The 16,815-nt window shown below is 46.8% G+C and overlaps 1 protein-coding gene across 3 annotated transcripts in view; it reads left to right on the top strand.

The window, feature by feature from the left end:
- Positions 1-16,815, top strand: part of LOC137348027 (1-phosphatidylinositol 4,5-bisphosphate phosphodiesterase delta-3-like) — a 313,571-nt gene that overhangs the window by 158,969 nt on the left and 137,787 nt on the right. For all 3 annotated transcript variants that reach the window (XM_068013110.1, XM_068013111.1, XM_068013109.1), the window contains exon 6: positions 16,528-16,729. In XM_068013110.1, coding sequence (XP_067869211.1) covers positions 16,528-16,729 — 202 coding nt within the window. The remainder of the gene's footprint in view (positions 1-16,527; positions 16,730-16,815) is intronic.

Genomic DNA, 16,815 nt, shown 5'->3' with positions numbered 1-16,815 from the left:
ACAGTGAGGAGTGTGGGGTATATCCGAGTGTTACAGTGAGGCATGTGGGGTATATCCGAGTGTTACAGTGAGGCATGTGGGGTATATCAGAGTGTTACAGTGAGGAGTGTGAGGTAAATCAGAGTGTTACAGTGAGGGGTGTGGGGTATATTCGAGTGTTACTGTGAGGGGTGTGGGGTATTTCAGAGTGTTACAGTGAGGGGAGTGGGGTATATCAGAGTGTTACAGTGAGGCGTGTGGGTTATATCAGAGTGTTACTGTGAGGAGTGTGGGATATATCAGAGTGTTATAGTGAGGGGTGTGGGATATATCAGAGTGTTATAGTGTCGGATGTGGGGTATATCTGAGTGATATAGTGAGGGGTGTGGGATATATCAGAGTGTTATAGTGAGGGGTGTGGGATATATCAGAGTGTTATAGTGAGGGGTGTGGGATATATCAGAGTGTTATCGTGTGGGATGTGGGGTATATCAGAGTGTTATGGTGTGGGGTATATCAGAGTGTTACAGTGAGGGGTGTGGGATATATCACAGTGTTATAGTGTGGGATGTGGGGCATATTAGAGTGTTATGGTGTGGGGTATATCAGAGTGTTATAGTGAGGGGTGTGGGATATATCAGAGTGTTACTGTGAGGGGTGTGGGGTATATCAGAGTGTTACAGTGAGGCGTGTGGGGTATATCAGAGTGTTACAGTGAGGGATGTGGGGTATATCAGAGTGTTATAGTGAGGGGTGTGGGGTATATCAGAGTGTTACAGTGAGGCGTGTGGGGTGTATCAGAGTGTTACAGTGAGGGGTGTGGGGTCTATCAGAGTGTCACAGTGAGGCGTCTAGGGTCTATCAGAGTGTTACAGTGAGGGGTGTGCTGTATATCAGAGTGTTACTGTGAGGGGTGTGGGATATTTCAGAGTGTTACAGTGAGGGGTGTGGGGTATATCAGAGTGTTACAGTGAGGCGTGTGGGGTATATCAGAGTGTTACTGTGAGGAGTGTGGGATATATCAGAGTGTTATAGTGAGGGGTGTGGGATATATCAGAGTGTTATAGTGTCGGATGTGGGGTATATCTGAGTGATATAGTGAGGGGTGTGGGATATATCAGAGTGTTATCGTGTGGGATGTGGGGTATATCAGAGTGTTATGGTGTGGGGTATATCAGAGTGTTACAGTGAGGGGTGTGGGATATATTTGAGTGTTATAGTGAGCGGTGTGGGATAATCAGAGTGTTACAGTGAGGGGTGTGGGGTATATTCGAGTGTTATAGTGAGGGGTGTGGGATATATCAGAGTGTTATGATGTGTGGTATATCAGAGTGTTACAGTGAGCGGTGTGGGATAATCAGAGTGTTACAGTGAGGAGTGTGGGGTATTTCAGAGTGTTACAGTGAGGGGTGTGGGGTATTTCAGAGTGTTACAGTGAGGGGTGTGGGGTATATTCGAGTGTTATAGTGAGGGGTGTGGGATATATCAGAGTGTTATAGTGAGGGGTGTGGGATATATCAGAGTGTTATAGTGTGGGATGTGGGGTATATCAGAGTGTTATGGTGTGGGGTCTGGGATATATCAGAGTGTTATGGTGTGGGGTATATCAGAGTGTTACAGTGAGGGGTGTGGGGTATATCAGAGTGTTACAGTGAGGCGTGTGGGATATATCAGAGTGTTACAGTGAGGGGTGTAGGGTATTTCAGAGTGTTACAGTGAGGGGTGTGGGGTATATCAGAGTGTTACAGTGAGGGGTGTGGGGTATATCAGAGTGTTACAGTGAGGGATGTGGGGTATATCAGAGTGTTACAGTGAGGAGTGTGGGGTATTTCAGAGTGTTACAGTGAGGGGTGTGGGGTATATCAGAGTGTTACAGTGAGGGATGTGGGGTATATCAAAGTGTTACACTGAGCAGTGTGGGGTATTTCAGAGTGTTACAGTGAGGAGTGTGGGGTATTTCAGAGTGTTACAGTGAGGAGTGTGGGGTATATCCGAGTGTTACAGTGAGGCATGTGGGGTATATCTGAGTGTTACAGTGAGGCATGTGGGGTATATCAGAGTGTTACAGTGAGGAGTGTGAGGTAAATCAGAGTGTTACAGTGAGGGGAGTGGGGTATATCAGAGTGTTACAGTGAGGCATGTGGGGTATATCCGAGTGTTACAGTGAGGCATGTGGGGTATATCAGAGTGTTACTGTGAGGGGTGTGGGGTATTTCAGAGTGTTACAGTGAGGGGAGTGGGGTATATCAGAGTGTTACAGTGGGGCGTGTGGGGTATATCAGAGTGTTACTGTGAGGAGTGTGGGATATATCAGAGTGTTATAGTGAGGGGTGTGGGATATATCAGAGTGTTATAGTGAGGGGTGTGGGATATATCAGAGTGTTATAGTGAGGGGTGTGGGATATATCAGAGTGTTATAGTGAGGGGTGTGGGATATATCAGAGTGTTATAGTGAGGGGTGTGGGATATATCAGAGTGTTATAGTGTCGGATGTGGGGTATATCAGAGTGTTATAGTGAGGGGTGTGGGATATATCAGAGTGTTATAGTGAGGGGTGTGGGATATATCAGAGTGTTATAGTTTCGGATGTGGGGTATATCTGAGTAATATAGTGAGGGGTGTGGGATATATCAGAGTGTTATAGTGAGGGGTGTGGGATATATCAGAGTGTTATCGTGTGGGATGTGGGGGATATCAGAGTGTTATGGTGTGGGGTCTGGGATATATCAGAGTGTTACAGTGAGGAGTGTGGGGTATATCCGAGTGTTACAGTGAGGCATGTGGGGTATATCAGAGTGTTACAGTGAGGAGTGTGAGGTAAATCAGAGTGTTACAGTGAGGGGTGTGGGGTATATTCGAGTGTTACTGTGAGGGGTGTGGGGTATATCAGAGTGTTACAGTGAGGGATGTGGGGTATATCAAAGTGTTACACTGAGCAGTGTGGGGTATTTCAGAGTGTTACAGTGAGGAGTGTGGGGTATTTCAGAGTGTTACAGTGAGGAGTGTGGGGTATATCCGAGTGTTACAGTGAGGCATGTGGGGTATATCCGAGTGTTACAGTGAGGGGTGTGGGATATATCAGAGTGTTATGGTGTGGGGTATATTCGAGTGTTATAGTGAGGGGTGTGGGATATATCAGAGTGTTATGGTGTGGGGTCTGGGATATATCAGAGTGTTATGGTGTGGGATGTGGGGTATATCAGAGTGTTATGGTGTGGGGTCTGGGATATATCAGAGTGTTACAGTGAGGGGTGTGGGGTATATCAGAGTGTTACAGTGAGGGGTGTGGGGTATATCAGAGTGTTACAGTGAGGCGTGTGGGATATATCAGAGTGTTACAGTGAGGGGTGTGGGGTATATCAGAGTGTTACAGTGAGGGGTGTGGGGTATATCAGAGTGTTACAGTGAGGGGTGTGGGGTATATCAGAGTGTTACAGTGAGGAGTGTGGGGTATTTCAGAGTGTTACAGTGAGGGGTGTGGGGTATATCAGAGTGTTACAGTGAGGGATGTGGGGTATATCAAAGTGTTACACTGAGCAGTGTGGGGTATTTCAGAGTGTTACAGTGAGGAGTGTGGGGTATATCCGAGTGTTACAGTGAGGCATGTGGGGTATATCCGAGTGTTACAGTGAGGCATGTGGGGTATATCAGAGTGTTACAGTGAGGAGTGTGAGGTAAATCAGAGTGTTACAGTGAGGGGAGTGGGGTATATCAGAGTGTTACAGTGAGGCATGTGGGGTATATCCGAGTGTGACAGTGAGGCATGTGGGGTATATCAGAGTGTTACTGTGAGGGGTGTGGGGTATTTCAGAGTGTTACAGTGAGGGGAGTGAGGTATATCAGAGTGTTACAGTGAGGGGAGTGGGGTATATCAGAGTGTTACAGTGAGGCGTGTGGGGTATATCAGAGTGTTACTGTGAGGAGTGTGGGATATATCAGAGTGTTATAGTGAGGGGTGTGGGATATATCAGAGTGTTATAGTGAGGGGTGTGGGATATATCAGAGTGTTATAGTGAGGGGTGTGGGATATAACAGAGTGTTATCGTGTGGGATGTGGGGTATATCAGAGTGTTATGGTGTGGGGTATATCAGAGTGTTACAGTGAGGGGTGTGGCATATATCAGAGTGTTATAGTGTGGGATGTGGGGTATATCAGAGTGTTATGGTGTGGGGTATATCAGAGTGTTATAGTGAGGGGTGTGGGATATATCAGAGTGTTACAGTGAGGAGTGTGGGATATATCAGAGTGTTATGGTGTGGGATAATCAGAGTGTTACAGTGAGTGGTGTGGGGTATATCAGAGTGTTATAGTGTGGGATGTGGGGTATATCAGAGTGTTATGGTGTGGGGTCTGGGATATATCAGAGTGTTATGGTGTGGGGTAATTCAGAGTGTTACAGTGAGGGGTGTGGGGTATATCAGAGTGTTACAGTGAGGCGTGTGGGATATATCAGAGTGTTACAGTGAGGGGTGTGGGGTATATCACAATGTTACAGTGAGGGGTGTAGGGTATTTCAGAGTGTTACAGTGAGGGGTGTGGGGTATATCAGAGTGTTACAGTGAGGGATGTGGGGTATATCAAAGTGTTACACTGAGCAGTGTGGGGTATTTCAGAGTGTTACAGTGAGGAGTGTGGGGTATTTCAGAGTGTTACAGTGAGGAGTGTGGGTATATCCGAGTGTTACAGTGAGGCATGTGGGGTATATCCGAGTGTTACAGTGAGGCATGTGGGGTATATCAGAGTGTTACAGTGAGGAGTGTGAGGTAAATCAGAGTGTTACAGTGAGGGGTGTGGGGTATATTCGAGTGTTACTGTGAGGGGTGTGGGGTATTTCAGAGTGTTACAGTGAGGGGAGTGGGGTATATCAGAGTGTTACAGTGAGGCGTGTGGGGTATATCAGAGTGTTACTGTGAGGAGTGTGGGATATATCAGAGTGTTATAGTGAGGGGTGTGGGATATATCAGAGTGTTATAGTGAGGGGTGTGGGATATATCAGAGTGTTATAGTGTGGGGTGTGGGATATATCCGAGTGTTACAGTGAGGCATGTGGGGTATATCAGAGTGTTACAGTGAGGAGTGTGGGGTATTTCAGAGTGTTACAGTGAGGGGTGTGGGGTATATCAGAGTGTTACAGTGTGGGATGTGGGGTATATCAAAGTGTTACACTGAGCAGTGTGGGGTATTTCAGAGTGTTACAGTGAGGAGTGTGGGGTATTTCAGAGTGTTACAGTGTTATGGTGTGGGATAATCAGAGTGTTACAGTGAGGGGTGTGGGGTATATTCGAGTGTTACAGTGAGGGGTGTGGGGTATATCAGAGTGTTACAGTGAGGGATGTGGGGTATATCAAAGTGTTACACTGAGCAGTGTGGGGTATTTCAGAGTGTTACAGTGAGGAGTGTGGGGTATTTCAGAGTGTTACAGTGAGGGGTGTGGGGTATATTCGAGTGTTTCAGTGAGGAGTGTGGGGTTTATCCGCGTGTTACAGTGAAAGGGCTGTGGCGTATATCAGTGTTACAGTGAGGGGTGTGTGGTATATTCGAGTGTTACACTGAGGGGTGGGAGGTATATCAGAGTGTTACAGTGAGGGGTGTGGGATATATCAGAGTGTTATAGTGTGGGATGTGGGGTATATCAGAGTGTTAAAGTGAGGGGTGTGGGATATATCAGAGTGTTATGGTGTGGGGTCTGGGATATATCAGAGTGTTGCAGTGAGGAGTGTGGGATATATCAGAGTGTTATGGTGTGGGATAATCAGAGTGTTACAGTGAGGAGTGTGGGGTATTTCAGAGTGTTACAGTGAGGGGTGTGGGGTATTTCAGAGTGTTACAGTGAGGCGTGTGGGATATATCAGAGTGTTACAGTGAGGGGTGTGGGGTATATCAGAGTGTTACAGTGAGGGGTGTGGGGTATATCAGAGTGTTACAGTGAGGGGTGTGGGGTATATCAGAGTGTTACAGTGAGGAGTGTGGGGTATTTCAGAGTGTTACAGTGAGGGGTGTGGGGTATATCAGAGTGTTACAGTGAGGGATGTGGGGTATATCAAAGTGTTACACTGAGCAGTGTGGGGTATTTCAGAGTGTTACAGTGAGGAGTGTGGGGTATATCCGAGTGTTACAGTGAGGCATGTGGGGTATATCCGAGTGTTACAGTGAGGCATGTGGGGTATATCAGAGTGTTACAGTGAGGAGTGTGAGGTAAATCAGAGTGTTACCGTGAGGGGAGTGGGGTATATCAGAGTGTTACAGTGAGGCATGTGGGGTATATCCGAGTGTGACAGTGAGGCATGTGGGGTATATCAGAGTGTTACTGTGAGGGGTGTGGGGTATTTCAGAGTGTTACAGTGAGGGGAGTGAGGTATATCAGAGTGTTACAGTGAGGGGAGTGGGGTATATCAGAGTGTTACAGTGAGGCGTGTGGGGTATATCAGAGTGTTACTGTGAGGAGTGTGGGATATATCAGAGTGTTATAGTGAGGGGTGTGGGATATATCAGAGTGTTATAGTGAGGGGTGTGGGATATATCAGAGTGTTATAGTGAGGGGTGTGGGATATAACAGAGTGTTATCGTGTGGGATGTGGGGTATATCAGAGTGTTATGGTGTGGGGTATATCAGAGTGTTACAGTGAGGGGTGTGGCATATATCAGAGTGTTATAGTGTGGGATGTGGGGTATATCAGAGTGTTATGGTGTGGGGTATATCAGAGTGTTATAGTGAGGGGTGTGGGATATATCAGAGTGTTATAGTGAGGGGTGTGGGATATATCAGAGTGTTACAGTGAGGAGTGTGGGATATATCAGAGTGTTATGGTGTGGGATAATCAGAGTGTTACAGTGAGTGGTGTGGGGTATATCAGAGTGTTATAGTGTGGGATGTGGGGTATATCAGAGTGTTATGGTGTGGGGTCTGGGATATATCAGAGTGTTATGGTGTGGGGTAATTCAGAGTGTTACAGTGAGGGGTGTGGGGTATATCAGAGTGTTACAGTGAGGCGTGTGGGATATATCAGAGTGTTACAGTGAGGGGTGTGGGGTATATCACAATGTTACAGTGAGGGGTGTAGGGTATTTCAGAGTGTTACAGTGAGGGGTGTGGGGTATATCAGAGTGTTACAGTGAGGGATGTGGGGTATATCAAAGTGTTACACTGAGCAGTGTGGGGTATTTCAGAGTGTTACAGTGAGGAGTGTGGGGTATTTCAGAGTGTTACAGTGAGGAGTGTGGGTATATCCGAGTGTTACAGTGAGGCATGTGGGGTATATCCGAGTGTTACAGTGAGGCATGTGGGGTATATCAGAGTGTTACAGTGAGGAGTGTGAGGTAAATCAGAGTGTTACAGTGAGGGGTGTGGGGTATATTCGAGTGTTACTGTGAGGGGTGTGGGGTATTTCAGAGTGTTACAGTGAGGGGAGTGGGGTATATCAGAGTGTTACAGTGAGGCGTGTGGGGTATATCAGAGTGTTACTGTGAGGAGTGTGGGATATATCAGAGTGTTATAGTGAGGGGTGTGGGATATATCAGAGTGTTATAGTGTGGGGTGTGGGATATATCCGAGTGTTACAGTGAGGCATGTGGGGTATATCAGAGTGTTACAGTGAGGAGTGTGGGGTATTTCAGAGTGTTACAGTGAGGGGTGTGGGGTATATCAGAGTGTTACAGTGTGGGATGTGGGGTATATCAAAGTGTTACACTGAGCAGTGTGGGGTATTTCAGAGTGTTACAGTGAGGAGTGTGGGGTATTTCAGAGTGTTACAGTGTTATGGTGTGGGATAATCAGAGTGTTACAGTGAGGGGTGTGGGGTATATTCGAGTGTTACAGTGAGGGGTGTGGGGTATATCAGAGTGTTACAGTGAGGGATGTGGGGTATATCAAAGTGTTACACTGAGCAGTGTGGGGTATTTCAGAGTGTTACAGTGAGGAGTGTGGGGTATTTCAGAGTGTTACAGTGAGGGGTGTGGGGTATATTCGAGGGTTTCAGTGAGGAGTGTGGGGTTTATCCGCGTGTTACAGTGAAAGGGCTGTGGCGTATATCAGTGTTACAGTGAGGGGTGTGTGGTATATTCGAGTGTTACACTGAGGGGTGGGAGGTATATCAGAGTGTTACAGTGAGGGGTGTGGGATATATCAGAGTGTTATAGTGTGGGATGTGGGGCATATCAGAGTGTTATGGTGTGGGGTCTGGGGTATATCAGAGTGTTACAGTGAGGAGTGTGGGATATATCAGAGTGTTACATTGAGGGATGTGGGGTATATCAAAGTGTTACACTGAGCAGTGTGGGGTATTTCAGAGTGTTACAGTGAGGAGTGTGGGGTATTTCAGAGTGTTACAGTGAGGCATGTGGGGTATATCACAATGTTACAGTGAGGGGTGTAGGGTATTTCAGAGTGTTACAGTGAGGGGTGTGGGGTATATCAGAGTGTTACAGTGAGGGGTGTGCCGTATATCAGAGTGTTACAGTGAGGCGTGTGGGATATATCAGAGTGTTACATTGAGGGATGTGGGGTATATCAAAGTGTTACACTGAGCAGTGTGGGGTATTTCAGAGTGTTACAGTGAGGAGTGTGGGGTATTTCAGAGTGTTACAGTGAGGCATGTGGGGTATATCACAATGTTACAGTGAGGGGTGTAGGGTATTTCAGAGTGTTACAGTGAGGGGTGTGGGGTATATCAGAGTGTTACAGTGAGGGGTGTGGGGTATATCAGAGTGTTACAGTGAGGCGTGTGGGATATATCAGAGTGTTACATTGAGGGATGTGGGGTATATCAAAGTGTTACACTGAGCAGTGTGGGGTATTTCAGAGTGTTACAGTGAGGAGTGTGGGGTATTTCAGAGTGTTACAGTGAGGCATGTGGGGTATATCACAATGTTACAGTGAGGAGTGTGGGGTATTTCAGAGTGTTATGGTGTAGGGTATTTCAGAGTGTTACAGTGAGGGGTGTGGGGTATATCAGAGTGTTACAGTGAGGGCTGTGGGGTATATCAGAGTGTTACAGTGAGGAGTGTGGGGTATTTCAGAGTGTTATGGTGTGGGGTATATCAGAGTGTTATAGTGAGGGGTGTGGGATATATCAGAGTGTTATGGTGTGGGGTCTGGGATATATCAGAGTGTTGCAGTGAGGAGTGTGGGATATATCAGAGTGTTATGGTGTGGGATAATCAGAGTGTTACAGTGAGGAGTGTGGGGTATTTCAGAGTGTTACAGTGAGGGGTGTGGGGTATTTCAGAGTGTTACAGTGAGGGGTGTGGGGTATATTCGAGTGTTATAGTGAGTGGTGTGGGATATATCAGAGTGTTATAGTGAGGGGTGTGGGATATATCAGAGTGTTATAGTGAGGGGTGTGGGATATATCAGAGTGTTATAGTGTGGGATGTGGGGTATATCAGAGTGTTATGGTGTGGGGTCTGGGATATATCAGAGTGTTATGGTGTGGGGTATATCAGAGTGTTACAGTGAGGGGTGTGGGGTATATCAGAGTGTTACAGTGAGGCGTGTGGGATATATCAGAGTGTTACAGTGAGGGGTGTGGGGTATATCACAATGTTACAGTGAGGGGTGTAGGGTATTTCAGAGTGTTACAGTGAGGGGTGTGGGGTATATCAGAGTGTTACAGTGAGGGATGTGGGGTATATCAGAGTGTTACAGTGAGGAGTGTGGGGTATTTCAGAGTGTTACAGTGAGGGGTGTGGGGTATATCAGAGTGTTACAGTGAGGGATGTGGGGTATATCAAAGTGTTACACTGAGCAGTGTGGGGTATCTCAGAGTGTTACAGTGAGGAGTGTGGGGTATTTCAGAGTGTAACAGTGAGGAGTGTGGGGTATATCCGAGTGTTACAGTGAGGCATGTGGGGTATATCAGAGTGTTACAGTGAGGAGTGTGGGGTATTTCAGAGTGTTCCAGTGAGGAGTGTGGGGTATATCCGAGTGTTACAGTGAGGCATGTGGGGTATATCCGAGTGTTACAGTGAGGCATGTGGGGTATATCAGAGTGTTACAGTGAGGAGTGTGAGGTAAATCAGAGTGTTACAGTGAGGGGTGTGGGGTATATTCGAGTGTTATAGTGAGGGGTGTGGGATATATCAGAGTGTTATAGTGAGGGGTGTGGGATATATCAGAGTGTTATAGTGTGGGGTGTGGGATATATCCGAGTGTTACAGTGAGGCATGTGGGGTATATCAGAGTGTTACAGTGAGGAGTGTGGGGTATATCAGAGTGTTACAGTGAGGGGTGTGGGGTATTTCAGAGTGTTACAGTGAGGGGTGTGGGGTATATCAGAGTGTTACAGTGAGGGATGTGGGGTATATCAAAGTGTTACACTGAGCAGTGTGGGGTATTTCAGAGTGTTACAGTGAGGAGTGTGGGGTATTTCAGAGTGTTACAGTGAGGGGTGTGGGGTATTTCAGAGTGTTACAGTGAGGGGTGTGTGGTATATTCGAGTGTTACAGTGAGGGGTGTGGGATATATCAGAGTGTTATGGTGTGGGGTGTGGGTTATATCAGAGTGTTACAGTGAGGGGTGTGGGATATATCAGAGTGTTATGGTGTGGGGTGTGGGTTATATCAGAGTGTTACAGTGAGGGGTGTGGGATATATCAGAGTGTTATGGTGTGGGGTGTGGGTTATATCAGAGTGTTACAGTGAGGGGTGTGGGACATATCAGAGTGTTATGGTGTGGGTTGTGGGGTATATCAGAGTGTTATGGTGTGGGGTCTGGGATATATCAGAGTGTTAGTGAGGGGTGTGGGGTATATTCGAGTGTTATAGTGAGGGGTGTGGGATATATCAGAGTGTTATAGTGAGGGGTGTTGGATATATCAGAGTGTTATAGTGTGGGATGTGGTGTATATCAGAGTGTTAGTGAGGGGTGTGGGGTATATTCGAGTGTTATAGTTAGGGGTGTGAGATATATCAGAGTGTTATAGTGAGGGGTGTGGGATATATCAGAGTGTTATAGTGTGGGATGTGGGGTATATCAGAGTGTTATGGTGTGGGGTCTGGGATATATCAGAGTGTTACAGTGAGGAGTGTGGGATATATCAAAGTGTTATGGTGTGGGGTGTGGGGTATATCAGAGTGTTACAGTGAGGGATGTGGGATATATCAAAGTGTTACACTGAGCAGTGTGGGGTATTTCAGAGTGTTACAGTGAGGAGTGTGGGGTATTTCAGAGTGTTACAGTGAGGGGTGTGGGGTATTTCAGAGTGTTACAGTGAGGAGTGTGGGGTATATCAGAGTGTTACAGTGAGGCATGTGGGGTATATCACAATGTTACAGTGAGGGGTGTAGGGTATTTCAGAGTGTTACAGTGAGGCATGTGGGGTATATCACAATGTTACAGTGAGGGGTGTGGGGTATATCCGAGTGTTACAGTGAGGAGTGTGAGGTATATCAGAGTGTTATGGTGTGGGGTAATCAGAGTGTTACAGTGAGGGGACTGGGATATATCAGTGTTACAGTGAGGGGTGTGGGGTCTATTCCTGTGTTACAGTGAGGGGTGTGGGGTCTATCAGAGTGTTACAGTGAGGGGTGTGGGGTCTATCAGAGTGTCACAGTGAGGCATCTAGGGTCTATCAGAGTGTTACAGTGAGGCGTGTGGGGTATATCAGAGTGTTACCGTGAGGGGTGTGGGGTATATCAGAGTGTTACAGTGAGGCGTGTGGGGTATATCAGAGTGTTACACTGAGGGGTGGGGGGTACATCAGAGTCTTACAGTGAGGGGTGTGGGATCTATCAGTGTTCCAGTGAGGGGTGTGGGGTCTATTCCTGTGTTACAGTGAGGGGTGTGGGGTATATTCGTGTGTTACAGTGAGGGGTGTGGGGTATATCAGTGTTACAGTGAGGGGTGTGGGGTCTATTCCTGTGTTGCAGTGAGGGGTGTGGGGTATATTCGTGTGTTACAGTGAGGGGTGTGGGGTATATCAGAGAGTGTTACAGTGAGGGGTGTGGGGTATATCAGAGAGTGTTACAGTGAGGGGTGTGGGGTATATTCGAGTGTTACAGTGAGGGGTGTGGGATATATCAGTGTTACAGTGAGGGGTGTGGGGTCTATTCCTGTGTTGCAGTGAGGGGTATATTCGTGTGTTACAGTGAGGGGTGTGGGGTATATTCGAGTGTTACAGTGCGGGGTATGTTCGAGTGTTACAGTGTGGGGTGTGGGGTATATCAGAGTGTTACAGTGAGGGGTGTGGGGTATATTAGATTAGATTAGAGATACAGCACTGAAACAGGCCCTTCGGCCCACCGAGTCTGTGCCGAACATCAACCACCCATTTATACTAATCCTACACTAATCCCATATTCCCACCAAACATCCCCACCTGTCCCTATATTTCCCTACCACCTACCTATACTAGTGACAATTTATAATGGCCAATTTACCTACCAACCTGCAAGTCTTTTGGCTTGTGGGAGGAAACTGGAGCACCCGGAGAAAACCCACGCAGACACAGGGAGAACTTGCAAACTCCACACAGGCAGTACCCGGAATCGAACCTGGGTCCCTGGAGCTGTGAGGCTGCGGTGCTAACCACTGCGCCACTGTGCCGCCCACTATCAGAGAGTGTTACAATGAGGGGAGTGGGGTATATAAGAGAATTGTACCAATTTGTACACAAGGTCCAACAAAAAGCAAATGAGTGGAATAACCAGGTGGCCTGTTTTTGTTTCATGTATAAATATGGATGAAGGCATCAAGAGAACTCCCAATCTTTCTTTAAATTCTGCCACTTGCTCTTTTCAGTCTAGCTGAACAGACAGTGTAATGTCACAGCACTCCTTCAATGTTACAATGATACCAGTGCCTACGTGAACTGTTAAGTCCTGGTCTGGGGCTTTAACTCACAACGTTTAGACTCAGAGTCGAGAGTGCTACCACTGAACAAGATGGAAAGAAAGAAAAGAAAGACTTGCATTTGTATAGCGCCTTTCACAACCACAGGATGTCCCTAAGCGTTGTATAGCCAATGAAGTACTTTTGATGTGTAGCATGTTGTAATGTATGAAAGACAGCAGCCAATTTGCACACAGTAAGTTCCCACAAACAACAATGCAATGATGACCAGATAATCTTTTTTTTGTGATCTTGTTTAAGGAATAAAGAATGGTCAGGACACCGAGGAGAACTCCCTTGCTCTTCTTACAAATAGTAGCGTGAGATCTTTCACATCTCATCTTTAAAAGAAGCCCATTACTCCGTTACAGTTTTGCTGCCAATCTTTGATTTCATTTTACCAGGGACAGATCCATTCTCACTCACTGAAATTAGCCCTCCTCTAATTTAGTATTATTTTACTCTGGATTGCTGCATGTCCTTTTCCATAGCGAACCTAAACCTTACAATACTATGATCACTGATCCCTAACTGACACTTGATCTACTTGACTCACCTCATTCCCCAGAACCATTTCCAGCAATGTCTCCTTTCTCATTAAGCCGGAAACATACTGATCAAGAAAATTCTGCTGATCACACTTCAGAGACTCTCCCCCTTCTTTGCCCTTTACACTCTTACCATGCCAGTCTATAATGGGATAATTAAAGTCCCCCATGTCACTGCTCGATAGATTTTGCACCTCCCTATAATTTCTCTGCCAATTTGATCCTCTATATCTTTCCCACTAGTTAGTAACCTATCGAGTACACCCAGTAGAGTAATGATACCTCTATTATTTCTTAACTTTAACCATATAGATTCTGTCCGTGACCCTTACAGGACATCCTCTCTCTCCAGCACTGTAATATTTCTCCTTATTACTGCCACCCCTCCTCCTTTCTTTCCTGAACATCTTGTATCCATGAACATTTTGAACCCAGCCCTGCCCTTATTTGGGCCAGGTCTCTGTTATCACTATGATATCATATTCCCACATGGCTATCTGTGCCTGCAGCTCACCAACCTTATTGACCACACTTTGAGCATGCACTATGAAGCTAATTTAGACCTTATTGCATTCCCTCTTCCTCTGACCCCCACCGAATACCTTAAAATTCTTACTCCAGTGCTATCTGTCTCTCCCAATCCTTTGTGCACCTAGTTTTTCCTCTCTAATGTTACCTCTTGGTTCCCATCTACCTGCCAAATTATTTTAAACCCTTGTCGTAGCACTTACAAACTGGCCCACAAGAACATTGGTCTCAGCCCTGTTCAGGTGTAACTCGTCTGGCTTTTACAGGTCCCACCTTCCCCAGAACTGGTTCTAATGTCCCAGGAATCTAAAGCAGTCCCTCTGCACCATCTCTCCAGCCACACATTCATGTGCTCTATCGTACTAATTTTATACTCACTAGCACGTGATACTGGGAGTAATCCAGTGATTACTACCTTTCAGGTCCTGCTTGTTAGTTTTTGTCCCAGCTCCCTAAAAACTGGCTGCAGGACCTCATCCCTCTTTCTACCTATGTCGTTGGTACTGATATGGTCCACTACCTCTGGTTGTTCACTCACCCCCCTCAGAATGCATTACAGCCGCTCAGTGAAATACTTGGCCCTGGCGCCAGGGAGGCAACATACCATCCTGGAATCACGTCTGCCACTGTAGAAATGCCTGCCTGTTCCCCTAATAGAGGGCGCTTTACTCTGTAATTAACCCATGCTGTTCCTATCCTGGGAGTGCTTAATGGGACAGTGTAGAGCAGGAATGTCCAATCTTTTCACATGGGGGGTCCACATTACAATTTTTGTCCTACATAGGGAGCCGGTGAGACAATTTTGGAAAGCTAAAGGCATTAAAAATTTATCTTACTATTAATCAAAACAACAACTTTTTGTAAAGAAGCTTCAAATGAGAAGACTCATTTATTGACTTACTTTCTCGTCACTATATTGGACACTGATTTAGTGAGATACCTGGCATTTATTTACTTGTGCAAGTAATCAATGTCTGCCTGCACGCTGGTTGTAGCGATGCAGAGTATTCCAGGTAGATGTCCATTTATCAGGAGTGATTTTGATCACTCTCTCACCCTCCTCCCTCTGTCTCTCCCCCTCTCTGTGTCCTCCCCTCTCTGTGTCCTCCCCTCTCTGTGTCCTCCCTTCTCTGTGTCCCCCCCTCTCTGTGTCCCCCCCTCTCTGTGTCCCCCCCTCTCTGTGTCCCCCCCTCTCTGTGTACTCCCCTCTCTGTGTCCCCCCCTCTCTGTGTCCCCCCTCTCTGTCTCCCCCATCTCTCTGTCTCCCCCTCTCTCTCTGTGCCCCTTCTCTCTTTCTCTGTCCCTCTCTCTGACCCTCTGTCTCTGTGTCTCCTCTCTCTGTCCCCCCTCTCTCATTGTCTCCCCTCTCTCTGTGCCCCTTCTCTCTTCATCCCTCTCTCTCCCTCTCTCTCTGTTCCCCCCTCGCTCTGTTCCCCTCTCTCTTGCAATCAGCCCCCTCTCTGTCCGTCTCTGTCCCTCCCTCTCTCTGTGCCCCTTTCTCTCTCTCTGCCCCCCCTCTTTGTCCCCTCTCTCTCTCTGACCCCCCCCCCCCCACCGTTCCCCCCTTCTCTCTGTCGCCTTTCTCTGTCTACCCCGTCTCTCTGTTCTCCTGTCTCTCTGTCCCCCTTCCCCCTGTCTCCCCCTTCCCTCTCTCTCTCTCTCTCTCTCTCTGTCCCCCACTCTCTCTCTCTTTTGCTCCCTCTCTTTTCTACCCCCTCTCTGACAGTTTCAGAAAGCAGTAACACTCAGTAAAGCAGCTTCGTGGTTGGCCTGTTTTTAAAAAAATTGCAACATTTGTTTCACAGCTGACATGTGCTGGGAGCGGGAACAGTGGTTTCTGAACTTCAGGCAGCTTCAGGATTTTCCAACAGGCTTTAAAAAAAAAAGTCAGAACCCGCCGACCCCCTCAAAAAAGTCTCAAATCTTTTTACCACGGGCACTGGTGTCCTTGTACAGACACATTGCTAACCCCTGGCGAGGATGAGGAACGGCCTGGTACAGTTTACATCCGCGGACTGGATGGAAACCTTTGATGGGTTGGATCGTGGCCTATGTGTTTTATGTTGGACAACCCTGGGTAGAGGGAGTTTTACTCTGTATCCAACCCTTTTTTATTTAGCTCTCCTCGGTATCTAACCCTGTTCTGTCCTGTCAGTGTTTGATGGGACATTGTAGAAGGAACTATACTCTGTCTCTCACCTGTGCTGTACCTACCCTGGCAGTGATTGGTGAGACACTGTGGAGAGAGCTTTACTCTGTATCTATCATTTGGAGTAATAGGCATTCTCACTCAGAAATACTATTTGAGAAATAGGATCATCACAGTGCAGTGTGGGATAGCTCTTGGGGCAGTGTGTACTCTTTGTACCCTGTACAAGTCCAAAATCAGAATCTTCCAATTCCAGCCCTAATGTGTCTCACAAAATTTACCCAAGAACAATCATTGGCTGTACTGTTGTCATGTGGCTTGCCATAGCCAATTATAGAACAGCAGAAACCCTCAAGCTGGTCACTCACTGGAACCTGGCGAAGGAGATATGCTGCAGGACAGTAATGGGGTCAGGGTTAAGAAATTAAAGAAAGGACATAAGAGTATAATGTGCTCCTTGAATAATCATAACCTTGAATTTGTTTCCAATCCTCAGCCAAACAGAACCAGCTCTTGACCCAAGATAGCTTCATGATGTACCTGTTATCTCCTGATGGGGACATATTTAACTCCAGCCATGACCAGGTTTATCAGGACATGACCCAGCCACTCAGCCATTACTTCGTCTCCTCTTCCCATAACACCTATCTGATGGAGGACCAGCTGGGAGGACCAAGCAGTACTGAGGCATACATCAGGTAGTTATCATCAGTTTCTTATGTGAAATATGTCTGGGATGCTTCACTGCCAGTTCTAGCAGAGCTGGGCCCAAAGCACAAAACTG

The sequence above is a fragment of the Heterodontus francisci genome, chromosome 33 (genome assembly GCF_036365525.1).
Source record: "Heterodontus francisci isolate sHetFra1 chromosome 33, sHetFra1.hap1, whole genome shotgun sequence".
Classification (NCBI taxonomy): Eukaryota; Metazoa; Chordata; class Chondrichthyes; order Heterodontiformes; family Heterodontidae; genus Heterodontus; species Heterodontus francisci.
The sequence above is the reverse complement of the archived record's forward strand: the minus strand, read 5'-3'. Positions and strand labels throughout refer to the sequence as shown.